This window comes from Cygnus atratus, chromosome 6 (assembly GCF_013377495.2).
Source record: "Cygnus atratus isolate AKBS03 ecotype Queensland, Australia chromosome 6, CAtr_DNAZoo_HiC_assembly, whole genome shotgun sequence".
NCBI lineage: Eukaryota > Metazoa > Chordata > Aves > Anseriformes > Anatidae > Cygnus > Cygnus atratus.
Window position 1 is genome coordinate 10,974,395 of NC_066367.1, and position 27,731 is coordinate 11,002,125.

Below are 27,731 nucleotides of genomic sequence, written 5' to 3' on the forward strand. Positions count from 1 at the left end.
CGTTGATTTTCCTAGTTAAGTCACTCAGTCCTGGCTTCTGGGGGGAAATTCAGCAGCTTTCACAGACTTGTTGCTGGACATTCAATTTCACTGGGATATCTTTGTTTTTTTCTTCCTACAGTTCCTGCATGCAGGCACTTGTCAACGTGCATCTGGGACCAGAAGGGAGATTGGGCAGAAGCTCTAACAATTTTCCTTCCACAGGTATCACGACACACACATGGATGTAGCAGGTGAAATATCACATCAGACCGAAGGCACCAGACGACAAGAAGATCAGCAACAGAAACACAGGTGGTACTATAATTAACTTTTTCTTTTTATTTACACCACAAGAATAACAAGTTGTCATAATGTGGTACAAAATACTGGACTCCTAATAAAGTTGAAATTGAAGTCGGTACTGTCAGAGAAAGACACCATTGGCCAGTAAAAAAAAAAAAAGAGAAAAAAAAGAGAAAAAAACGAAAACAAAAAACAAACAAAAACAAGAATGAGAAAAATATTCCAACTCCACCAAGTAAAACAAAGGACCATCAGAAAATTTAGCACAAAGAATGCTACCATCACTTAAAGTAGGGTCCATACAATAAGAGTGAAATTGTGTCTAAATTACAGCGTAAACTGGTAGCTGCTACCAATGGTGACGTCATACTGAGCATGTATAGGTATAAAGTAGAATATAATATAGTTACAACTTTTTGATACTACATATCTGTAATAAGCTCTTGGGTGAATAATGTTTCAACCCCTCCCCCCACTTTTATATATATATTATATATATAAGTTTGTCATCCTCATAAATTGGAAAATAGCGCCTCCACTATGGAGCACAGAAAAGTGTTAATTTATTTTCTTTCAATAGGATACTTTTTCATCAATATCAAAGACAAAGAGAAGATGAGCTGAGAACGAGCCCAACTTCATGACAATGAAGAAACATGTTTTCCTTTTGATGTAAAGTCTTGTTTTAAACCACAGTGTTGCACAGTACACGACTGTTTAAAGTGAAACCTAGCAATACATCATGTAAAAGTAATTTTAAAAAAGTTAACACAGCTGTGCTGAAGAGTTAACTCTTTAAAGTCCTCGTCATTCATCATCTTAGAAGTAATGACTACGTGTTGACAAAGGGTTGCATCCAACCTCCCCACCCAGCCAAGAAATTAAAATAAAATACCCAACCAAATTAAAAAAAAATGACACAGGCAGTTAACTTTGTGTGTTCTGCGTAGTTTCCCTAAAAACACTGTTTCCACATAAATACAATAAACTCTATTATTGGTAAGTCACAAGTGCTAGATAAACGTCTTTTTTTTTCTTTTTCTTAAAATGAGAAATGTTTAAGTAGTCCTTTTTATTTACTCTTTTTTTTTCTTTTTAACAATAAAAAGCACAATTTCTTAAGTTCAGTAAGACGCAAAAAAATGTTCCCACTCTCCTTCCTTGGTGTGTATCTGTGTGGGTGCGTGTGTGGGTGCATGCGTGTGTGACAAAAACGTCCCAACTTTAGTCTCCGCAAATGCCACGAGAGGAAAAAAAAAGGAAAAAAAGGAAAAAAAACACATTTTTTTTTTAATTTTCAAAGCTGCCAAGTTTGGCGTGCAAAATCTGTATACAATATAAAGACATGCCAACCTTACAGACCATGCAACCTCAAGGTGTAGGAAACTTAAAAAAATATATTCATATATATTTATATATATATTTATATATATCAATGCCCATAAAAGATGTGGGCCCAAAAAGTTTACAAAAGGAAGAATGGAATGAATACATGACTGCGACTAATAAAAAAGGAATGTTCCGTATCGAAAGTAAAAAAAAAAAAAAAAAAAAAAAAAAAAGAAAAAGAAAAAAGGAAAACCCAAAGGAAAACCAAACGGTTACTTGTGTACTGCAAGCCGGGCCCGCTCCCCTGCGGCGCGGCCACGACCAGGCCGCGCTCCGCGCCTCCAAGATGGAGGCCATGATGGCGGCCCAGCGGCCCGGCCTTGCTGGCGGGGCTGCGCCCAGCCGGCGCGTGGCAGCGGCACCTGAAACGAGGAAGCTAACGGCTCAAAAAGGTGAAAAGAGCCTCAAAAACTGAGGGCTCCTCTTGCCCTGCGCCCGCGGCGGCCACCGGGAGCATCCGGGCCTGGGGTGCGGGCACAGCAAGGAAAGAAATCCCCGTGATCTGGACTCGGGAGGAGACGAGCTCTAAAGGTCTTGGGAAGTCTTCCCATCCCTGGCAAAAGCTCAGTGAAACGATGTAAAGAAACGAACACGGCATCCTGAAAGCAGCAAAGCGGTGCGCTCTTGAGTGTCTCTGGCTGTAAGAGAAACCAGCTCGGTGCGGCCAGCGGCTCTCGGGAACACGAGAAGGTTTGCCACAACCGAGAGTGAAAATACAAAACCGCCAGGAAGACCTGACAACAGAAATGATCATGTAAACGTGGTTACTGCCCACAGCTTATAAACGGCTAAAGGAAAATTTAAAGTACGTCACCAGATTCCACAGCCAGATTAATTTTAGATCACAGCAGCAAAGTGGTCATTTGAAAAAACAACATCTGCAGGTATGCCGTGTTTTGACACGGGAAGGTTATTTTCAGAATACACTGAGGATGGTCCTAGTGACCAAAGCTATTCGTGAGTTTAAAATGTACTTGGGTCTGCAAAACTCAAATACAGTAGTGTCTGGTTTTTCAATTGCATTATAAACTGAGAAACAAAACAAAAGCCTCTTGCATTTGCTCACATGTATGGTATGCTTCAAATTCCTTCCACAAGCGAGTCCTGAATGGAATGAAAACAGCCCCTTCAAGAACTGGAAAATAAGTTACTAGAAATGACCCCGTCAGTTGTCATAATAACAGAATAAAATAAAAATATACCCTTGGTTGTTCAGACGAGGGATCTGTGCTATCCTACACTGCTGTAAGAAGGTACACGTGTCAATCCGGTCTCCTCTAAGCTGTTCAACTCTTCGAGCCAGGGATTAGCTGCTTCTCCTAGGGGCCATTTTCCAGAGGCGACAGGGAAATCCAGCCAAGGCTGAAGGTTCAGCTCGCGCACCACAATGACCTCCTCAGAGAAATAACTTAGGAAAAAGTCCTTCAGGCAGCTAAAGTTGCGACTTTACCGGCAACGGTGATTCGGAAAGAAGAGGAGAGAGAAAGTACGTGGTGTGTGTGTGTGTGTGTGTGCGTGTCTGTGTGTCTGCGTGTCCGTGTGCGCGAGAGAGAAAATGCCAGTTGTCACACGAGTGTCTGACAAGCCTTCCATATGGTAGCTACTAAAGCCGCGTGTAATCCTCACTACAATCCACATGGAGGATAAATACATCACCCATTGTAATACTACTATGTTTAAGGTAAGAAAACTCCTTATTTTCTTTACATAGCTACTATAACAGAACTGAGGAAATATACAGTCGGTGGTATCATTATACAAAAGAGCCCATTGCATTCCCTCCTCCTCGGTAAACGCACGCTTTCCAAAAATAAACTCTGACAATCTGCAACAATTCCTTACGCCTGCAGAAAGCTGCTCACTGTACAAAAGACTTAAAGGGATGGGGGGGAGAGGGGGAAGGAAAAAAAAAAAAGGAAAAAAATGTACAAGCAAGAAAAATGGGAGGAAAAAGGTTTAGACGCTATTGCCATTCAGAAACAAAACCTGCCAAATAGAAAATAAATGTCAGATTCACACAAACAAGGCTTCTTTAGGGTTTTGTGAAATATTGATATAAAAATTAACAGCAAATTCATAGTCTTTGCTATAAAAAACTCATTTTTGTTAGAAAAGGATCACAACTAAAAACCTTAAATTAAAATACAAATGTTTAGGGTAGTTGCCCAGTGGCTAACGTGTTGGCGATCTGAAAACTTTCCAACCTGTTGTCTGAAAGTCCTCAAGTTTCAACCTGGATCCTTTTCCAAAAGCACCTTTACGTTCCAATTCACAAATCTGTCCCTAGGGAGCTTTCAATGGCTACTGTTATAGTATGCATTTATTACATATATTTTTCTATAAATGCATTATAAATATTTTATCAATAATTCATAGGAATCCGGTTTCTAAGCTTGGAATACATTTGGAATATACATTATACACATATATATATTTATACCTAACAATTTAAGCAATATCTCATGCTAGTTGCTTTTAATAAAAAGCATTCCAGTCTTAAACCTGCATTTGTGTCTAATACATGCTTCAACAACCAAATTGATAAGTTCAATTACTAGATAATGTAGAAGAGAGAAAACATTTGAAAATTTGATTTTAAAAATGGTTGAATTTCAAAGACCCAACAGTATTTGCCACTTTCTTGGCAACTACCTTAATTTTTTTTTCCTGAAACAGCAATGAAAGAAAACAAAACAAATCCAAACTTGTAGACAGTTTTTGGAGACGCTCTGTTCAGCTGATGCCTGCTTCCCACCATCATGCCAGCACAAGCCAAAAAGTCTTCCTTCCTGATGGCAGTTCTTGGCTTTCCCAACCAGAGGAAAAATATTCACGAACTGCTGTGTTTTTTTTTTTTTTGTGTTTTTTTGTTTTTTTACTTAAGGCATTGTTCCTCAAACTTCAAAAATCCAGCTGCACCAAATCCATCAATTAAAAAAAAAGGCACAAACTCATCTTCAGATGGCTTTGGAGACAATAAAGCCGACTCCATCTGGGCTACCATTTCCTCTTTTGTGTTTCCCCCCTTTCTTTCCCTTTCCTTTAGATGTAAGACTAGTCCTCTTTCCCTCTCCCTCCCCATTAAAAATACACCATCTCACATTGTTCTGGTTTTGACAAGAATGTCGTTGACTCACAGGCAGGCAAGAGCCATTTAAAAAATCCAAGAAATGAAACTACAAGATGGGTTGAGTGGTTCAAGCGGAGATTGCTGAATTGTGGGTAATCAAATTGTAAGCACCAGTTTTACATTAAGGTCTTTTTGTTTTATTTTTGTATGTGTTGTTGAATCTTTGATTTTTACTTTTTGGCAACTCTGCCAAAGACTTCACGGGCGTCGTTCCCCTTTCCGCTCCCAGTGAGGACCAGAGGAAGAGTGCCCAGCGTGTCAGTCCTTTGCTGCTCTTCACCAGCATTTTTCATTTTCAGCAAATATATACTGTAGACGCGTATAGATATGGAGAGATTTTTCGGTTGCTTTGTTTTACACCTGGTTGTCCTTCTGTATTCTGGAAAAAACCATGACAGGACGCAGGAGTAACAAGAGAAAGCTTCTTGGCAGAGCTTCAAGACGAAGACAAACAAACAGGAGAACTCCAGCTCAAAGATGAATGCTACAGGGGAGGTTCCTCTTCCATGGGTTCATCATCAGGTCTGAGTGATTTCGCAGACAGGCAGGGAGGAAAGTGGGGAGAGAGAAAAGATGGTTAAGCGTGACAGAGCTGGACAATTTGTGGTGCTATGTCTCACACCTTATGTTCCCACCACATTCCCACCAGGGAGATTTTGCCCAGCTGGCTGACCTGGAATTAAAACTTGCCTCCAAGAAGTTTTTAGACAATGTGTTTTCACTTGTGCAATGTTAACTTTTTTTTGTGGCAAAACCTATTTCCTCTGTTTGTCCAAAACCACGTTCCGCTCCGACTGGAGCAGAGATGTCAGGCACTGTGTGTACCGTACTAAAGTGCCACACAGGGTTCACGTTAGTGCTGTTCTTTTGCAGTCCAGGTCTTTAGAGAGCCCCTGAAGGGCAGAGATGGGTGAAAAGCACATGCAGTGGTTAAAAGGATTAACCCAGAAGGCTGCCCACCATGGCTCCCCCTGAGCTGTGGTGATAAAAGAGAAGGAAAGCAACTCACCGCTTCTCAGCTGGTTTCACACCTACTGACAGAGATGCCATGGCCGTCACCGTCTCTGCCTCCTCATTCTCGCACTTCTGTGCCTCCACCAGGGAGTAGCCCACCGTGGAGGCGTAACGCTGGAGTGAATGCCAATACTTGCCTGTGGCAGAGGTAAGAGGAGCAGTCAGGGCATCTGCACCATAACGGGTCGAGCACCGTGTTCCCACTTCTCCAGGCCCAGCAGATGGCTGGGAACTGACTGGGGAAGACTCATCCTGCCTGTGCAGAACACCACCTTGAGCTGCACTCACTGTCACTTCCAGGACTGGCTCGAGGTCCCAGGGCAGCAGAGGAAGCCACAGGTGGAGGCTGGCTCCTGGGAACACAAGCCAAGGGAGTCCTGGCTTGTGAGGCAAGGCTAGGGATATTCCTGCAAACCCTCCGGCCCTGGGCACGTGTCTTGAGCATGGGCTTGGAGAGGCAGTGAGATGGCTTCCCTCCATCGCTCACAGCTCTTTGCCATGAGCTCTGACACCCTCAAGATGACTGACACAATACTCATAGTTTATCCTGACGGTCAAGCATGCTGCTGTGAGAGGCTGCTTTGTTCTCCACACACACAAAAAAAAAAGCCAATATACTTCCTATATAATAGCAAAAGTGACTGCTAAGGACTGCCAAGCCCCCACTTCATGCCAAGTTGCTGTGTTAGTAGATGGTGCTGCAATTCTGCTGTCTTAAAGAATTGCTTTTTGAATAAATGTTTACCTTGTTTGGTTGTTTGAGTAAGCATGCAAACAGCAGCACATTTTTTCACCACAAAACAGTGAAGTGGAACAACCTTCTATTTAGCTTATTTCTTGGATATAAGGCATAAAAACCCTTGTCCATACAGAAGTACTAAAAATGGAGGAGGCTGAAATAACAGATTTCCACAGCTGGCATCACATAGGGTGCGCAAGGATGTAACAGCTCTCCAAGGCCGGGAGATATTTTGTAGGGGTGCAGGCACAAGAAAGCAAAATTTTAATCCAAAACATATTAAGAACATTTAGAAACATGCACCTGTGTACCCCATAAGGACACCTAAGATATCAAATCAGGGCTGAATCACTGTCTTGCAATGAAAGATGCTCTTCTGCTTTGGCTAGGGAAGAATCGTGGGAGGCCGAAACTGGATTTTTGAACGGAAAAACACAGAAGGAGTGCTGGAGGTGAGGATCATAGCTGCACAGAGGTGTACAACACCCCTCTGCCTTGACAAAAGGGGGCACTTAGGTGCTCAAAAAATAATGACGTTTGCTTTTCACTTCAAAATCCTTAGAAATTTTTTACCAGAGATAAAATATATGAGAGGGAAGGATGCAACCCAGATTTGGACTGGACGTCTCAATTTAGTTGCTAACTGTCAGGTTCCTGCTATGCTTTTTTGGGCAAATCACTTAGGAATAAAGAAGCTCAAGTTGCATTAATTCTGTATGGCTGCAGTTTGTTATGATGAACAACCTTTTTCAGTGAAAAGAGCATAGAGGAGGCTTCAGGGCTTCAGAATAAAAGGTGTCCTCTTGGCTCCCAGGTAGGACAAGCAGAATTTGCTGGTACACAAGAAGCAACAGCAAAGCCTGAAAGCAGGAACCTGTATAGTGAGGCCAGTGGATGGGGAGGAGGGACTTTTTTCAAACCTCTTCAGTTCTTCCGTGCTGGACAGCAGACCTGAGGGTCTTACTCAAAGCCCCTTTTCTAAATTGCTGTGCTCAGTTTTAATCACTGTCTGACTCAAGGTGCTGCTGAAGTGTCACATTGCTGCTCTAAACACTCAGTCTGCAGAGTGGCTGCTAGAAATAGAATTCTGATTCCTAAAGTTACTGGGCATTTTTAAGTGGGAGAAATGCTCCGGCCTCTTTTAAGCTCTACTTTCTCCCTAAAAAATGAAGACCAACCCCCCTTCCAGTTCTGCACCACAAATGTTTGAAGCAGGAAGATGTCAAGACCTAGCACAGCGAGATTCCAGTGTTATTCAGACTCTTTTCACTCCCCAAGAATGTCCCCAGGAAACCTTCAACCACAATGACTGTAACCTCCCCAGCTAAATAAACCCACAAGATTAGCAGCTTAATGCAGCACTCTTAACTTTATCCCTATCCATTCTTAATTAATGGATGCAACAACGCACAACGAGACTCACATTAGTCAGAGATACTTGCATTGCTTTTGAAGAGATAAACACACATGCTAAAGTGCAGGACAGCCTGTCCTCTACAGAGATTTTAAGGGTCTTACTGCACTAGTTTTAATACTGATTTCCCCAGCGAGATCAGAACAATTTGCAGAATGACTGGGATGCCTTCCAGCTTGCTTCACCTTCACTGACACAAAATTCTGCATTTAACAGCTCCAACCTGTACCAGCAGAACAGCAGGCTGTGAAGGCAGGTGCACCGATACAGTCCTCTCTCAAGAGCCAAAGCATCTTCCTGAATCTCCTGTTCCCCGTGCATCTCTACTGCACGTACAGTAAGACCAGTTTGCAGCTGCCTAAATCCAGTTCACTGTGCAGTGACCACTCACAAACTAGGATAAGGGCAGGCAGCAGCCTGATGCTGAAGGTGGAGTTGCCAGGATGATGAAGAATTGGAATGGGTGTCCTCAGGGCAACCCATCAGGGAATCAGCTGGGTGAATGGGGCTATACTCACTGTGTATCTCGATTACTTTCTCCATTGAATGCACTGCATTAGCATTTGCTCTCTGCTGGAAAACCTTTTCTGGAAGAGGGTCAAGCTGGGGAGAGAGACGAAGAACGAAGAAATGTTATCACAAGCTAGAGACCAGGCATTAAGCATGATTTAGCAAATAGCTCTGCGGCATCAAGCCTCCACCCCATTCCCCTGATCCCTATTATCTGCCCTTAGTCAAATATCCAAAATATACAGACTTCCTAAGTGCTCTTGCGATACAACATGCAGCCTCCCCCAGCCTGACACTCCTCCGCACACACGGAGCGCCGCAGCTCCGCCGAGCCCAGCAGCTGGGGCTCTTTGGAGCGAGCCTGCTGCAGCCAGAGATGGAGACTGCAGAGACCAGAAAAATAAGGCAAGTGATGCTTGCCGTTTTCACAACACATTTTTTTAAAACTATTGCTCTGATCTACCTTTTTGCAAAGCTTTCACTATTAAAACAATGACATGAAAATAATAGGGACTTAAAAATATGGTAACAACCACACTTCTTTCTTTCCTCTGAAGAAATAAAAGGGGTAACTTTTAAATTCTTCTTAATACTTAATCCATTATTGACTCTTAAGTGAAAAAAATCTGTATCCTATGAGTAAATAGCCTAATTTTGGTACAGAGAAACAGAAAAACCTTGCTTTCAAGTAACACTCGGCACGACTGTAACTTCAGAGTCACTTGTGATGCCTCTTAGTAGCTGCTGGGCTACTCTTTCCTGGTCAGAGCAACATTAAATCCTTATGTTAATCTTTATAAAATTTTGCCTTGAAGATGGCAGTAAGGATAGTAGTTGGGCAATAAAATTTAGTCTTTTTTGATGCTGGCTTCTTTCTTTTGCTCTTCATACAAAAAAGAGGACAGTAAGAACATGCTGCTGGTATTGAGACTTTCGATTGAAAGATGACAAAGAAAGCCTCCCAGAAATGTGTGCATGCACACAACAAGCAGGTATCTTTCTGGGCTTGGATCCTTTATGCTGTACATGCAGATAGCATGCGTTGTGTCTGCCTACAATGTTTTCTGGTTTGCTCTGCCACACATCCCAGCTTCGAGTGTGCTGGCAAACCGAACTAGTGTTCAAAACGGGTGCACACACGTACTGCTTGTTCTCACATGTACCTCTCCTGCCACTGAAGAGAGTCACCATTTCAGGAGGTTACAGACCTCCCAGCTCCCTGTGCATCGGCATGGACAAGGGCACTTGCTGTGGCTGACTGACCATACATCCAGAGCTCCCTTCAGAAACACCTTCAGGACACCACTTCTCATTTCCCAATCCCAGCAGGGCTTTGTGACCAACATGGAAGGAGCTCTGACCATATCCATCCCAGCCCTGGCAGCCTTTGGTCAGTACAGGATCAGGGAAACAAGACTGACACACTGACATCTGTATCCCCCTCTGCCCTTTGTGAAGTTATTAAACCTCATGTTGAAAATATGCTGCCCGCTTCAGTTCTCATTTGGCAAGAAACTTGGGCTCAAAAAATACCTCAACCAACATAGTTATTACTAGATTTTTTTCCCCCCAAGGAGCAAGAGAAGACCCTAAGATACATCCACGTGGCTCCTGCCATCCTTTGGAATCAGCAGAAGCCTTTTTACGCTGTGCAGGCACAGCTCCAACAGCAGGCAGGAGCATGGGCTGCCTCCCTCCGCAGCACTAGCACATCTCCCCAGGAGAGAAGGCAGATCTCCAGAGCAGATCAACCAACTTACATATATATAAAAATAGAATAAAGATGATCAAAATTATGAAAAGATCTTCCAAGGGAAGGAGACTGGGTGATGTTGTGGATAGTACTGATTTCCTCTGGAGCAGCAGAGGCATCTGCTTAGTAGGTGAGGATGTCTCAGCAGAGGAGCTCTACTTGGCTCACAGACATGGCCAATGGCTTGGATTCAACTCACATGAGCTCAAGACATCTTACAACCAACTCAACACTCAAGAAATAACTTTCAGCAGAGCTGCTTCTCTCCAAGCATACTTTTTATCCTTTTTTTTCCCCTTCTATTTTTTCCCTCTGGTTCTCCATAAAGAACATGAATTCATCACAGGTCTCCTCACAGGTCACTTTTTTGGGTATCTAAAATAAGAAATGTTTACAGCCGTTGACTGGCCAAAAATACTCGTCAATGCCCATCCAGGAATACTCCTCAGCAAAGAAGCAGCCACAGTTTAATAGTTAATGAAACTATGGCAAAGTTTAACTGCAACTCCTGCTCAAAGCCAAGAGAAGCTCCAGCCAAGAGATTTGCTCTCACAACCACATGGCAGCCATTTGATAGGTACTCCATCAGGTCTAGAAATTGCTCCATTCCAGATTTAATAATTACAGATTGCACTTTTTTTTTTTTAATTCTCTACTCTAAAAATAATTCTGGCCGAGACTAGCTTCTGTATGACATTAAGTGAAGGCAGAAGCTATTCCTGGACAAATCTTCAAGTCAGAGCTTTCTAATGCCTTTCAGTTGATACTGACATAAAGCACACAGCATCAGGCAGCTTAGCCATGTGCTATTTCACAGATGAATCATTTCCATTATGCACTACTTCTCCTGAAGAACACTCACAGACAACTGCCTCACCCATCACTCTCTTGGAAAAGGAAGGAAATACCACTGGGCATTAAGCAAAGTTTTTAAGCAACTGCTTATTATCACTTTCACGTTTGTTCAGGATGTCCAGAGTCACGCCGGACACACCTCTGCTACTCGTGCAAGAAAAACAAGACAGTGTTTGTAGCAGGGACTGGCAGTGCTCCCGAGGCACAGGAGCTGCACAGCCTGCTCTGGGCATGGCGCTGGCACAGTGTTCAGCCTGCCAAGGCCACCGATGCTCAGGCGTTTAAATAGCAGCATTGCTCCCCGGGAACAGACGGAGCAGAATGGGCATCGTTAGCATTAACAGATCCTCGTGCATGATGCCTGCCGTTGATTTTTTCAGCTGCAGTCGTGCTAGTTTTGAACAACTAAATTTGTAAGTAGAGCAACATACATACATTTTCAAGCCACCTCGCACAGCACTAACTCATTTCACATTAAAATAATCTGCTGCAAAGCTAAAGCTCTGTTTTAATTTCCTGGACAGTTGGGAACAAGCCGGCTCTTGCCTTTGCATAACGCTTTTCCAGAGCGGGAGTTTTGATCTCTGCCGGTGAACACAGACGCTTTGGGGACTGGCACCGTTCCCCTCATTTCCTACCACTTCCCCGTGTAACGCAGCCACCTCTCTTCAGTGAGCAAACCTCCCCGCAGCCCGTCGCCGGCCGCAGCTGGCTGTCCATGTGCATGCATGCAAAATTGTCTAACACGCTGTATATCAAACTTCATCAAAGGGCCGCGGGACAAAGCAACAGCAGTTCCCTCCAACTTCCTTGCATTAAAAAGATTTTATAAAAGACCTTGATAAAACTAGTATTTCCTGCTTTTTGATGTGTGGGTAAGAGAACATTATCGTGATATCTGTGCAGTCTTATAGCCCACCTAGGAAAAGTGAGCACAGGTCCATCTTTAAATATTTAAAAGTGCCTCATAGCTGTCCTGATTTAGTGATTAAAAAAAACAAAGATTTTTTACCTTTAAGGATCAATGTTCACTCTGCTAAATGAAAACACTCAGCCAGTTGACAACATCCAAGCTCTCATGAGTGCTAAGATCTCCCCGAAGCTACGCCCTTCCAAACACGTTCATGGCTCGGAGCAAGTGCTTATTTATTGCACACAGATCCTCACACCACATTGTGGTCACCCGCCTGCATCGTAGCAGTACATTAAGTGAGGGGAATGACATCTTTCACATGTTATTTCCTCAGTCTCTCCTTCAAAGTGCATCCTGCCACTAGAGCTGGCTGTATCCAAACTTGAATGGAGCTGAAGGGATTGCCTGTATGGACAACAGTGCCATCACCATCACCTTAAGAGAAATAGGAGCTGTAATGTAAACCCTGTTCCTTCTATGCTGATGTAGCAGCTGGCTCCTGAGTTTTCGGCTGTCCCGAGGACTGAGCACAGCCTGGTGAGCTGGACCATGCTGAGAGCCCTATCAGAACTGTCTGGCCAAGCACAAGGAATGGATGCTCTCTGGATGCTTGGAGATGGGATGCTGGATGATTGAAGCAGATGCTTTTTATGAAAGCCAGCTGTTTTACCGCTGATCTATTGGTCTGGTTACTGAGGCTTCCCCAGGCACTGCTGTCCCTTCACAAAGAGTGTGGATATTGTGAGACAAAGCACTTCTTCAAAGAAGAGTCAGCAAACATAGGAGATCTGCACCTCCATGCAGATCCAACCTCCCTACTCCAACTTCCCAGACCTGAGAAAGGCTGATGGTCACTGAGTCACTGCAAGCCTGCTGAGGGCTCACCATCAGCCCCAGAAGTCAACTACTCCTGGAGGCAGACTTAGAGCTGAAATACTGATTGGCTTCTCCTCTCTGTGGTGCTGCACCTTCAGATGGTGATCACGTGGCTTCCATCAGTTCCTGCACTAGGGCATCTTCAGCAAAGGGCGGAGATGATAGAGCCTGGTTGTGTTCTCCACAGCAGGTGAAAGCTTTAGGAGGAACTTCCATCCTCCACTGACAGGCAGGAAGATTTCTTGCCTTGTCGATGAGACTGCTGCCTTCAGAGGACTACTGTGTTTGAGGTCATCTCAGCAGACTTTTCATGTCCTGTTACACTCATCACAGCCTTTTGAGACTTGCTCATTTGCACAGGGTGCTGAGGGCAATCTCTTAATTAAAAAGGCAGCCTAAAAAATGCAAACACACTAGCCAAGCCCTGGGTTTCTCAGCCACATCCAACTTAAAATCTGTATGGATTCTCTCCCGTAAGGCTGCATTTCTTAGCTATATGTAGCCTAAAGAATTGCACTGTGCTGCTGTTTTGATGTGCACCACCAATCCTCAACAACTGCTTTGAACAGCTCCAGAGTCCCTGCTACACCAGGACAACTGCGGCAGATAATGAACAGGGACCACGTCCATGGCTCCGGCTGGGAGAACACATGCTTTTCTGAGCGAGGTGAAATTTTCCTAGGTGTAAAATTAATGCAAGGCATTTTTGCAGTCTACTGTGTCAGCCCAAGACTCAGCCATTTGGATGACTGTGGTTATCCTCCATGTGGAGAACACGTGTCCAATAAGAAGGAGGCCTGACCCAAACAAACCATTTGCTCATACTCACAAGCCCACAAATTATAGAGAAATATGCCCCTTGAACAGAAATGTATGCAAAGGTACAGACACGGCAGATGCACAAGGTCCCCAGTCTGAGATTTTGCTGCTCCAACTGATTGCCGTACTTACTTGCTGCAGTATTTCTGTAAGGCATGAGCCTGAACACCTTGAGCCCAAGCCAGGTCAAATGCCACCACTGGGAACGTTTCAATTATCAGTCATGCTGGAAGAAATGGTGCCAGCTACAGTGGATGCTAATAGCCATCCTCCTGCATCAAGAAGGATGGCCAAGAGGAATCTGAATAATTTATTCGTTAATTCCACCGCAGCAAGAACAGGAAGAAAAGCTGAAGTATCTGCCTCTGTAGGAAAATACCCCGACTTCCCCAGAAACCAAAAACTAGACTTCCTTTTTGTACTTCTCTGCCTTGCTCTTATCTTGCAATCAAACACCCTGGCCCTTCCTGCCAACTTCTGTAACACAGTTAAGGCTTTTTCAACACAGCAATGTGTAGAATGTAGAAAATATAATGTCAAGGAAAAAATACAGTAGAAAAGTGTCAAGCAAGCTGTCCAGTGGAGAAAGTATGCTGAACCACTAGGGAGGGGGGCTGCAAAGAGAGGGAAAGACTTGGACAACTACTTCAGAATGAAATTGAACTAATCAGTCATTTCCCTAGAAGCCCAAAGCAAACTACTTAGAGAAGGAATAAAAGCAAATTCTTAGTTATTTCAATCCTTTTAAGGTGCGGATTGCCAAACAAAGGTAGTTATAAAAATAATATAGCATGTGCTCATTAAATCACCCTGTCTCCTTCAAATGGAAGGACAAGAAACAATGAGAAAAACTGGGCAGATTCCCTGTTTTGGAGAGTAAGAAGCCCAAAGTCAATGCCACAACTGGAAACTCCGTGGGACGAGGGGGTAGAGGCTGAGGCACCTGGAAGGTGCCACCAGGAACACCACCATGGCCTTCTGGTGGCATGTTTTTTGTTTCTCCGTACCTCGTTTCCCAGCAAAGCAGAAACACATGCTTCTGAGGCATCGCAAATGGCGGTCAGGTCGTGGCCTCCTTCGAGGGCCAGGACGACGCGGCCTCCGGCCAGGCCCATCAGCTGCTTCGTCAGGTACCCGAAGCCTGTGAGGGGAAAGAGGAAATGTGAGAGAAGGGCAGAGGTTGTCGCTGGAATCAGGCTCCTGGCGAAGGATCAAAGCATTATAAAAAGGAATTACATCATATTAAAAAACCACAAGGGATCCGAGCGGACTTAAACGCATAATATAAGCCAGGTTTGATTTTCATGCACTCATTTCAGAATTCCAGCCACGCTTCCCTGCTGGAGTGACGCGGGATGGATCCGCACCCCACTGCCGCTGTGAGCCTTCCTGCTGGAGGTTATCCGGGCGGGGGGCACCGCAGCCCCCCAGCAGCCCCCTGGCAGACCCTGGGCTCGATGTGGTGGCAGAGGCCACCCGGGGAAGGGGAGGAGGAGGACGGAAGGAGGCCGCTCTTGCCCTGCTGCATGAGATGCGAGAAGGAAAAGGCGACGCTGAGGAAGTCATGCGGGAGGCACCGGGGGAGGAGGGCAAGGGGAAACCAGTGAAATTGCTGCCGGTGCTCTCAGTTGTGATAGCGGCATTGCAGCGCCCCAGAGATATTTGACATCCAGTCCTTAACAGACATTTCTTCCCGTATATAATATGCTATAAAAATTCCTGGGGCACCAGGACTTTGATCATATGACACACAATACATTTCTACCCTTTAAACAAAACAGAACCAAGCTGTGAGGATTTAAAAAACATGTCCTCAAACCAACCCTCCCCCTCAAAAAAAAAAATCCAAATGAAAGAGAACCCTGCACATTTCTACCCTCACCCGTGTTCCCTGCTTTTTATTTTGCAGTGTCTCATAGCCCCTGCAAGTGCCTTTGCAAACTGGCAAGTTAACAGCCGGATAAAATACTCATGGCTGAGCACATAACACAGAAACCAGCCTCACATTTTGAGAGAGTAGCACAACATGGGAAATACAACAGGCAGGTAAACAAGAGCTCTTTGTTACGAAGTGTTTCTGGATATCTTAAATAACTTATCTTGTAAATCTATTTCACTTTATTCTTGTATAAAGTTTATAGGTTCAGCTACCTTGCAAAGGTCTGAAGTTCACTGTACAGAATAAGTTTCCTGACTGAAACAAACTCTTAAAAAATATCCTTTGGCTTTTGCAAGAAAAACTGTTTTCCTGAATGACCCTAATTACACAGTACCAGACATATCCAGCATTGCAAAAAAAGGAGGCTTTGTGTGTGTGTATGTGTGTGGAGTTGAGTGCATCTCCTGTGCAATGCAAAACATTACAGATGCAAAGCAAAAGGGACGTTCTTGTGGACCCATATAATTGTTTCAAGGATAGAGAAAAAAAAATTTGGCCCAAATTTTTATTAAGGTATCCTAGAGGAAGAAATGGATGTCTACTAGCATTCAGAGCAGGGGTTTACCTGTTTACATCTGGCATTGCCTCTTTCTGCAATTTTGCATTAAAAAAACCATAACTTTTTCTAATTAAGCAGCTGTCTTCCACTGAGATATGAGTACAAGTGACTTGGTAATTTCCTTGAGTAATTTATTTGCACTTAAAAGTGAAATATGCAATGCTCCAAGATAACAAAGGCTTCAGCCAGACTAAAATATATACCATGTAGTGACAAAACAAATGCAAATGCAACAAAACGTCTGAAAAATTTGCCATTGAAATAAGGTATTTGAAGGCAGACTCCCAAAAGGCAAAACCTGGATATATTGTAATTTGGCCCCCAGGACAGCAACAATTTACACCAGTTTCAGATCTTTGCTGTTTTTCAATCCACAACTTACATTTTGCCGATAGGTTATATCCTCCAAGAGGTGTAGGATGGCCTTCCACCGCATCAAAACCAGATGACACCAGCACAACATCTGGGGCAAATTCGTTGGCAATGGGCATTACTACCGTTCTGCAACAGAATTGAACAATGGCAGACGCATTACTTTGGCTCTCAAACAAACAAAGGAACACTTAAGCTATATAGAAAATGGTTTATAAAGCCTCGTGTTGTTTCTCCACAGTAGCAAAGTCCATTTCCTTTTTAATTAGCAGATGAGAGCCTGGCTGGCAAGAAACTTTGCAACGCTACACCACACAGTATAGTTTTGAAGTCAATATCCCTCTCTCATGTTATTTTTTCAACAAGGTTTATTTTCTCCACTGACAACCTCAGGTTTTGACCAGGGAAATAACTTGCCATACATTGTGCTTTCCCTTTGTGATCATATCTCGCTTTTCGTATGTCAGGGCTAAGGAGAAAATAAGAGGGCATCTGGCCCAGATTGCAAAACCACCTGGAAAATCTGTCCTACAGCAACCTCGGTGTGTGGCACTTGTCTCCTAGCTACAGCCCTGTGCTCCTCCTAAACATCTCCATTAGTCTTGGCAGCATCTGCAAAGCCATTTATTTTTTCCATGCTGCACTTTTCATTACCCATAATGAAAGGCTGGGGATGTCGTGGCGCAGGTGAGCGCTACCCTTGCCACTGCATCGTGCAGCTGTTTGGGGCACTGCCAGCCTCAAGTCCATGAACTTGCTGCTCAGCTGGCCCACCAAGAACCAAAACAAAAGAAAGTCGACAGTGCTGGATGGTTACCACAGGCAGTGAATGAGCTTTAACATGCAAATATCCAGCCCAAATATACCCAGCTCCAGTTTCCCATCCTCTGACATTTTGTTCTCTAAAAATGGACTAAATTGCTCAGCATCTGCAACCTACTGCCTGTAAGGCCAGTATTTAAATGAAACAAGAGGTCCATCTCTATGGTTTCTCAGCAAAATGCATCTTCATCCTGGTTTCTCTCTTCAATCTACTAAATTTCTGTTCAAAATCCATGAGGTTGCAAACACCCCATTTCCCACGTCAATATGCCAACTAAGCGAAAAGGGAAAGTTCTGCAGAGAGCAAGTAATTGCTTCTTCATCTAATCGCTCCAGCACAACCCAGCAGAATCGAAATCACGGCAATGAAAAAAGTGAAAGCAACGGAGCTTCTGAATAAACATGACAGTCACAGACAATCTTTTCTGATTAACAAAGCCTGTAGCAAGCACTCTTGGATAAATACCAGCTTACACCGGGGTACACACATCCATGGGCTTGAAAATAATTTTCAATTTTTGGATCAGGCAATGATAACTGCAGGAAATGGTGGAAAAGCAAGGAGGTGCACAAAGAGATGTTAATCTCAAGGCCCCCTATATACAGTAATATTTTCCAAATTATGTTCTTTTTCCCTTATAAGCTTACCAACCCAATCTTGGAAATACCTCTCCAGACCTTGCTATCAGCTGTACGACTAGGGAATCCTGAACAATGTTATCTATCCCTTATGGTACTGAAGATGGCAGTATTCCCTGTTTCCTTGTCCTAGGAATGGCTACTGGCAAGGTTAGCATTCCAAAGCATGAAATGAATTTATACACCAAAACACAACCCTCTAAGTATCTTTGTAGATGTGACAGCTTCACCTTTATTGACTACAGTGGTTACAGAATGCTCTGAGAACAGAAAAGGTGCTCCTTTATTGAGTGTAGTAGTTATTGGGTGCTCTGAAAAACAGAAAGACCCCCAGGAAGGTCTATTTTGTGCTGAGATTGCTCAGGTGCTATCAAGACACCCACAAAAGCTCACATCTCCTGTTATATCTGTGTTAAACATCCACAAGACATCTGCTAGTGTCAGCAGCTTTGGTATTTGCTCCGAGACCGATCTCATCTCAAGCCATTTTGCCCTCTGCACAGTTTAATTTAAGGTAGTATTACCATCTACCATGCAACGAGCCACTTTCAGTGGTAGTCAAACCCATCATGGAGTTTCCATTGCCAACACTGGGCAGAGTCCCCGTGCGGGCAGGGACACTGGGTACATCACAGGGCTGGTTCAGATGCTGAGACACCATGCAGCCAAAAAAACCTTTCAAACTTTAATTTTTTGCAATCTTCCTGCTTGTCAGTCTCACTGCATAGAGACATGGAAACCTATGCAAAAAAAAGGGATCTTATTTTCTTTTCCTTGTTACGAAAATAAAGCAATTCTCTGCTGGTGGTTACAGGTTGCAGAGCTTTTAAGGCAGCATTCGCCTTGTCTGTACTGAGAAAGATTTTAATGCTTACAAAATCTGAAAGTGGAATTTTAATTTTTTCCTCAAATGATTTAATTGCCGTATACTTTTTGTCCTCAGAGAGATTATTACATAAGGAAGACAAAATAGTGTATTTTCCTGCTGATGGCTTTTCAGTCGACAAAGCCTGTTTAGTGAAACCCACAGACACTTTAAGTAGAAACCACCTCCTTGACAAAAGACTAAAACAGCAGTTTTGAAGCAAGTGCACGTGGCAAAGTTTTTTTTTTTTCCCTGAGCTTTGAAGTACTGCTGAGCTATTTAATTTCTAACCCAAGCAGAACTGCTAAAATCATCAATATTTTTTTCCAAAGCTACGATACGATGAGATCTGCTTGAACCTCAGCTGCTGCGCGGCATCACCCGACGGAGCAAACCCAAACCCGTGCACGTGTCTGGCACCATCCAGCCACCAGCACAACCACGGCGCCACCAGGTTTTGCTGGCCAGGTCCGAAGGCACCCGAAGGAGATGCGCGGTGCTCAGCTGAGAGCCCCAGCACGGCAAGAGCAGGTCGGAGATACCCTCTAGTGGCACAGACACCACACAGGCAGCTCCGACTGCTGAAGGTGAAACCCATCCGGAGAAATTTGGGGAGAGAAAAAGCAGTGCTTGCTGGTTAGATGTAAATCAATCAGTTTTCGACAACAGTTAAAAGAAGCCGTGCTGAGGATGTCCAGAGGACGGGGTGACCATACTGCAACAACAGGCTGCCCCCTGCACACAGCTTCATTTTTAAGTGATTATTAGTGCTCTGTATGCAAAGTAAATTTCTACCCGGTCCCTCAAATTTTTAAGAACTGTGAGCAGCAGGGTCCCCTGGCTCCCCATCCAAGAAGAGCCACGGGAACAGACAGACCGACAGAAGCTGCCCAACACGCAGCTTTGTGCCCAGGGGGCCAGGAGATGCGTGTGCTCGGAGGCTGCCGAGACCCACAGGAGTGCCAGGGGGCATTGTGTCAGATCAAATAAGCTAGGTGATGCTTTCGGTGCCATGACTGCCACGCTCATCCAAACACAAGAGCGCTGTCAAATCCGGACTTGAACCTTTCCCTTCGTCCGACTCTCATGGGCTGCTCTTTCTGCTGACTTCCTCCTATTTCCAGTATTACACCAGCACTCCAAAGCCCCAGCCCCAGCTCTGTTTGACACTCACCCATACATATGCAGCTATATCTTTGCCCAGAGAACTTCACTCTGGTCTGAATCAACACATGGTCAGCGTGACGGCGCAGAGCACATGGATGGAGCTTCGGAGGAGCTCCAGGCTTTGCCCGGGGCTACAGCGTGCCAAAGCCCTCCTGCCTCTGCGCTCCCTCCTTCTTCCCTTTTAATTGAAACAAATGAGACTCACATGTGAAATTTTAGGACTGAGGCAACTGAAAGCCCAAATGAACCGCTTTCAAGTGATGTATTTCGGAGATTTCATCTGCGGACAGCATTTCAGGCACATTTAACTCAGTCTTTCGGTTTTGAATTTTTCTTGTGCGCAGAAGAAAATACCCTTTTCGTTCAGATCCATCACATTAAGGCTAAGTCCCAAGAGAAAACAACAATTAAACTTCAAACAACCCTATGATTTTGCCCTGATGATCATACTATTCACAGATTTAAATTACTATCAAGAAGGTGAGCAGTTTTCTCTGAAACTGGGTCTTTCAACTGAGGGTTAAGGTGGCTGCAAAGTTATTCACTGGGGAATGAAAGGGTTCACAACACTGAATCTTCATTTCAAGCCATGCCAATTTTTTTTTTAAATACAAGGGTTATACCTTTAAATTTCCTATATTTTGGCTGATTGTTTTGATTGCTTAACACAAAGTAAATCCTTTCATTTGACTTTGAATATGGCTAAGCTGAACAGTTATGCATTAATACTGATGGCTGCAAACAGCAAAACCTGCTGATCATGTTCTGCAATCATTTTGGGGGAAAATATACAATTTTATATGTATTTTCCAGAAGACTGAATAATTCTTAGTCTATTTCTGGCCAATTCACCGATTAAACGCTTAATAAATGACAGGCAGATTAAGCAGTTCTACGGGGGATTCTTTTAAATGCTCAATTGCAGCAAGCAAATCAGTGAAACTTAGAAGGCTGAGCACTTTTTTCAGAACCTCTTTTCCCACTGCTGGCCATATAAAACCAAACGCTATCCACTGCTCCGGAGGCTAATCGGCTTCCTGAAGGCTCCAGTCTTTGTTTCTCGAAGCAGCTATCTCCACGGTCATTCACTATGTCAAAAGGGATTAGGAGTTTGGGGACAAAATAAGCATCAGAGAGGATGAAATTTAAAATGCAGAAACAACCATTTGAGGCAAAACACCACCAGCTTCCGCCCTCCCCCTTATTCACTTCTGAAATGTTTTATGGATCGAAGGAAAGAACAACCCCCCCTACCAACTTGGCTCCCAAACCCGTTCAACGCTTGCTCCGGTCTGTCCGAGAAGGGCAGGAGGGACCCCTCAAGCTACAGTCCTGGCTTTGCTTCTGCTTGAGGTGTTTTAAATAAAAATAAAACTAACACGAAATCAAACCCTACATGGAATTATAATTGCGCGAGGGGCTGCTGTCAGGGTTGGAAAAAAATCAGATGAAACGACACAACTGCTAAAATCATCAGGAAAAGTTTCTTACAGCAAATTCAGAGGAAAACTCCTGTGTATAATACAATTTAATTTCACTAAGTAATTGTTGTTCTCGTGCAATAGGGAACTAGCCACAGTCTTCACATTTTTTCGGCAGGTCTCCTAGCTGGGTTTGCATACTATACTTTTACACAACCTTTGAAAATGTCATGAGAATTTATAGGAGCAAACATTATTTCTTGTATAACAAGTCAGGGAAAAACAGACTCTGGTAAAAAAAAAATAAATAATTTTACAACCGTTTGTTTCTGTAACTACGGAATAACAGCAATGAATACCAATAACATTTTGATGAGTTAGGGACATTTTAAATTATATGCCCTGCATTTTACGCATTAGAGTTTAATACATTTCTGCATAATCTGTGAGATCTGTATTGCCCACATACTTTGGTGGTGACTTCAGCCGTGGAACATTTGCGCAGTAAATGGTCAGCTAAATTATAATGTAATGCTGTCTAGGGCAGGCAGAGCGCAGTTACGATAGCATGGAGGAGCGCCAAGCTCTCAGCGAACTCCCAAATCACTTCTGTCAGACTGAACGTCTGTTAGCGACTGGGGTGACCCCACCCTTCTCCCCCCAAATTTAGCAGCCGTGATTTCACCCCAACCTCGGGACGGGACGCAGCGCGCGGCTGCAGCCGGTGATTTCAGTCCTCAGTTATGAAGACAATAAGCGACAAAGTGCAAGGCACGGCTGCTCTCCGCTTCACATTTTTAACTCTTGTTCTCACTTTTGAAATGGCTCGGCAGTACTAATAAATATTAAGAGGTCACGCTACCCTGTCCAGCACAACGCTGTAGTGCAAACACAGGGAGGCTAATATTGCTCAAAGAAGTGATCAGCAGAAAGCCTTTGAAGCAAGTTACTGTTCTTTCTTTGGAAAGGGTGAAATGACATGGTCTGAAGCAGGTTTTCAGTGTGGGGATGATAAGTTTAATTGGGATTTATTTATTCATTCATCAGGAGACTGATTTATGAGGACAATTATCTCAGTTATTATTTCATTAGCGCACATACTTTCATCAGATCCGTATACCTGTTTATCCTGAAATAGAAGAAAAAATGGAAAGCATGATGCGTATTTTTCTTCCAGTGTTTTTACACAGAAAGATGGCTTTCTTCCTTAAAAGCAGACAAGCATGTCAAGAGTTAAGGCTTAAAAAAAAAAAGGAGAAAAAGTATATCAGTATCTTTGCCTAGCTCAAAGGATTTCCACTGATTCCTCTGCAGACTTCAAAGCCTCACAGTTTGGCATTTGGACTGGTTTGAATTAAAGCTCAGTTCTCCACTGTGAGTTTCCAAGTTCATGGTGAAAATGCCTGCTGCTTCTGGAGTTCATTATGGCCAATTTTCTTATCTTTTCTTCATCTTAGGTTTGATCCCCAGCAAATGCAACGTGGCATTCGATGGGGTGGAATAACAAGGTGCTGCCTTGAAGGCATGCATTGTCTCAAGGGGCGAACACAAGAAAAGAAGAAAAAAAGGATATATGACCCATTCCCTTCACTTTCTAACTCTCAGGGGACTATAAATTGAAAACTTCAAAGCATAATTTTACATTAAAATCAATAGAAAGATTCAGGAAAAAAATGTTTTTCAAAGAAGCTGGTTAAGATTTAAAAAGGTCACTTGATAATGTATTATCATGACCAAACTTGGCATAAGATTAAAAAAGCTTCAAATTTAACTTATTGACTGAAGGTGTGCACATGGGGCAGGCTCCGGGAGGTGCTACCTATGAGGATGAGTCACAAAGTACCTCGATACCCAGAAACCACGGCAAAATAAGGGCTGTGAGTAGCTACAAAATATGTTCCCCAAATAGCTGCAGTCTCTGGGCAAAAAGACACCAGCGTCTATTAAGGAATGGCTGGCAAAGGTCTCACGGCGTAGACTGGTCTGAACAATTTTCCAGGAGCCTTGAAACTCAATTAATATTTAATAGCAAGTATGTCACTCAGTTGCGAGTTACAGGTTCTCTTTATAATGAAGAGATCAGTCTTGTTGACTGCTGGGATAAACAGACTTCCACTTTGGAGGAAAGTGCTGCTTTCCTGTAACAGGAATAAAACATCAAGACAAATGACAGTTATTTGACTAGATGTTACTTCAAATTGTATACATTCTTTGAAGGCTTTTTAATGGCATGCTGAGGAGTAAAAGCTCTTTTTGCTCAGTATAACTGAATACAAATACACGGACAGTGGAGAAGAGAAAATAATGCTCCCAGATTTAATGCATGCAATGCTATTCCATGAAGCCGACATTCCATCTGGCTATTGCCAGAAATTTGCATCTCATGTTTTGGCACGCGTGTCCCCCTGAATTTATGCAGGGTGTTCGCCAGAAGCACACTAAATTTGGTTTGAGGACAGAAAACCACTTCAACTGGTAATTGTTAAAAAAGAGGCACGCTGGGGAGGCAGGACCCACAGCATGTGGGGGGACATGGGGTGGAACAGGACAGTCTCAAAGAAAAATGAAGCCTATACATCCAGCAGGCCAGGGAATTCTATTCCTTCTCCTGGAAAGAGTATCGGAAAGGAAAGCGTAGTCTCACACAGGCCTCTATTCACTACTGCATTACTTACAGGTTTTCCTCTACTCAGAAAGATCTGTCATTGTTTCATCTTGTTATCCTGCTGCTTCCAGAGTTAATTTTAATACCTTCTTTTTCCCATTCTCTACGGGTCTGGGAGGCAAATGTATCAGCCCAGGCTTACAGCAAGTCCCCAAAAACAGCAGTGATGTACAATCACCTTGTTGAGGTATTTTGCCCCTTAGCTGCTCGGAGCAGCGAGATGTTCAACCCCCAGTCCCACAGCGCTCCTGTCGTGACACTGGTCAGAGAAACCACAGCCTGGGTGCACATGGCAGTAGGTCAGTTAACGTGTGTTTTGCTTCACACACCTCTTCTGACGCTGCTGCCATGAGAGTAAAATAAGGATCAGGTAAAGGATTCCCTGCGGATACCCCTGCAATCCCCAGGTATCACATGTGAGCACGACAGTAAGACCATCAGTGCAGGAACGAGTGGCTCAAAAAATGGCTTCTTTCCCTGCTCCATTTGCAAACTCATCAACAGTTTTTCAGAGCACACTTGAATATGCTTGTATGACAATGGTTTACATATGGCATTAGGTACTGCTAATCAAGGAGGATATCCCAGCAACACATTCATTCAACTCCACAGCTCTGCTTACCTTCATTCACACTAACAGTGAGTGATGAGTAACACATTTTAGAGATGGTTGTATTTTTATTCATAAAACACAACATAATGTTTCTGAGGAGAAACCAGACCCCAGTAATGAAAGCACAAAACCAACAGCTCAGTTGGTTCCAATTCCAGTTGGCTAGAACAGGGGAAATAAATTCAGTATTTTGAATAAATAAAAATAAAAAATATGCCTTATAGAAACAAGCCCATGTCCCTTTGCTAGGTAAACTTGGGAGTGAGGTGGTGTGAAAGTCATGAGCACAGCTCTTGCAGGATAGGGGCTGCATGGCCAACTTGCATGGCCAGAAGTCGGGTCCCATCGCATACATCACAGTAATAATGTCTCAAGTCTTGGGACAGCTGCACTCTGGAATTTCAACTCATGATAACTTGTGAAAAGTTGTTGTGGGTTCCCCTCCCCATCCAGGTGAGTTTATCCAGAGAAGCACCCACCCAAAGAGCTTAAAAAGGTTTCTAGCCAGCAACAGAAGAGCTCATTCATATCAGTAGATGTTTTACATTCATACATCAATCGGTGCTAAGCAGCGAGTACGTCAATCTCCTTAATGTCACACATACACTTCTTATGGCCAGAAATATCCTATTTACTTACTTCATCTTTATCCTACACGGCACTCTGAAAGTTAACTGCAATAAGATGAAAAACCTGCATTTCTTAACTTAGTAAGAGACAGCATCAGGTTTGAGGAGGACTGCACAAGACGAAAGAAACACAGCTTAGGTGAAAAATATGTTTGTAAGAGAAAAACTTGAATATTACCTGAAAGCAGTCAAGTATTCTGTGTCTCCCATCGGTGGATCAAGGCCACCAGTGAAGGCCATGTTAACATTGAAACCAACTCCTGCTCCTGTGCCAACCTGAAAAAGGGAAACGGTACTTAGTTATACATACAGAAACAGCGAACTCTGGCAACACCTCTCTGCTCTCTCATGATTCTTCCAGTTGAATATGGATTTTGATTCAATAGCTCAGTGGCAGCCAGGTTAATTTTTCTCTCTAGAGTGAACCAGTCCCCAGACTGTAAAAATAGAGAGTAAAAATAAAGCTCCACCATGCTCACAATTGCTGTGATGCTCATGGAAGCTGTAGGCAGGCTGTGTTTGACTGCTGCTCACCCAAAAAACACCTCACCAGTAAGTGGGTCCTTTGGTAGGAGAGCACATTACATGCAATACCTTCCCTTAAATTGTTTTCAGTTATATTCAGAAGCACAGTTTTGTACTTTATCATAGTTGCAACTGAGGGAAAAAACACAGTTTTAATCAGAGCGAGCTCCCCCTCTACTGGGGAAAAATATGATTCACAAAGAAGAGATTTCCACTGCTCGAGGGACACGTGGGTGCTAAATGTAAGTACATCCCTATCCTGGCTTGTATTGCAAATGCCCCCACCCTTCCATCCACTGCAAGTAAGTGAGACAAGTGAGAACTGAAAAATAAACCAGGGGCTTCCAGTAACTCATTTGCTGAGAAACAAGCCATGCTTCCTCCATTCATTTTGAACCCTAAACGCCTGCATTCAGGCAGATCTCTGAATACGGAAAAAAAAAAATAACTGAATACTAATTCTGGTATACAATACACAGCCAGATAATTAAGCTAAATAAAGCTGCAGAGCTTTTATTTCACATTCTTTGTATCATTGCAAATAGTGCTGGTAGAAAAACACAGTGGGTACATCCATCTAAGGTGGGTTACTTATCCCTTTTAAATTTAATTTATTTTGTATTCTTTATTGTACTCAGTCTGGAATGACATGTCTAAAAATTACTAGGAATAGTAAATACAGAGCGGGTATAGTATTTCCTATATATAGTCTAGTGTTTCCTTACAATACTAGGTATTTTGTAAATGAGATCATTAGATTATTAATTTAAAGAGTCAGCAAAAAAAAGTAGGTCTCAGGCCTTCATGCATCCTGAAGCAGAAATTAAGCCTGATGCAATGAGCTGCTGCTATTCCCTGAACAGTAGCACACAAACAGGGTAATGAAGGAGTATCGCGTTACATTCAAGTTTCTTTAGAAACCTAAATGGAAACACCGATGTTCGCTGAATGGGAACATGTAACATTGACAGGGTAAGAATTCTACGAGTTTTCAGATGTAATCTAGAATGCCTCAGAGAACGCAGAACTAGCATTTCATAGAATTTCCCTCTGATAAATCAGATATGAAGGATGATAACGGAACATTCCTTAGGCACGACTGATTTCAAATTCAAAATTACACCAAAACTACAGCTCAAAAGAGCATACTGTACCATACAGGCCGGGGAAGGTTTCATTGATTCTATCATTCAAATCATGATTGTTTCTGTGCCGCCCATCTGCAGCAACTTTTAGTATTTTAGCTTTCGTCTCGCTACCCAGGGATGCTGAACAGGATAGTGAACCATGGGGAAGGTGTCCCTGGGTCTGGGTCATCAGATGCTGTGTTCTGGCCCCGATCCCTGAAGGACAATTCCTCCCACTAGCCCAGAGGGAAGGGAAGGTGATGGATGCAGGAGTGTCCATCTGGAGGAGAAAAGGCTGCCACCTTCATCTGCCCAGCCCTTCTGCAGCAGCCTCCAAGGAAACCACCAAGAACCAGCAGATTTGGTCCAACAGCACTGGTGGCTGGTGCTGAAATGCCACCCTTGAGGCTGCAGGACGTGAACAGAGCAGGGGCAGTAGTGAGCAGTGCCTCGGAGGGAGCAGGGTGAGGGGCTCCAGGGCCATGCCAGGAATGCTGAGCGCTGCGGCACGGTGCTGCAGACAACTTGCTCCTTGTACCTAAGAAACATCCTATGGCGTTAGGGGGAAGGCTGGAAAAATACGTGAAGCCCTGTTCTTTGTGGAAGAAAATGCTGTCTGGGACAGCTGGCAAAGGACTCTGGAACAGGTTGTCCCACCAGGACTGCACAGCCTAATTGCATTCAGTCGTTT

General features: G+C 43.6%; 1 protein-coding gene and 1 pseudogene across 16 annotated transcripts in view; both read right to left on the minus strand.

Moving 5' to 3' along the window:
• Positions 1-241: 241 nt before the first annotated feature.
• Positions 242-1,576, minus strand: LOC118259212 (uncharacterized; annotated as a pseudogene).
• Positions 1,577-3,568: 1,992 nt separating this feature from the next.
• LOC118258970 (histone deacetylase 4) overlaps positions 3,569-27,731 on the minus strand; it is a 251,621-nt gene continuing 227,458 nt past the window's right edge. For all 16 annotated transcript variants that reach the window (XM_035568171.2, XM_035568120.2, XM_035568146.2 and 13 more), the window contains 6 exons: positions 25,567-25,664; positions 16,578-16,696; positions 14,705-14,838; positions 8,490-8,574; positions 5,814-5,955; positions 3,569-5,328 (listed from right to left, as the gene is read on the minus strand). In XM_035568171.2, the coding sequence (XP_035424064.1) occupies positions 5,289-5,328; positions 5,814-5,955; positions 8,490-8,574; positions 14,705-14,838; positions 16,578-16,696; positions 25,567-25,664 (618 nt within the window). In that variant the 3' untranslated portion in view covers positions 3,569-5,288. The remainder of the gene's footprint in view (positions 5,329-5,813; positions 5,956-8,489; positions 8,575-14,704; positions 14,839-16,577; positions 16,697-25,566; positions 25,665-27,731) is intronic.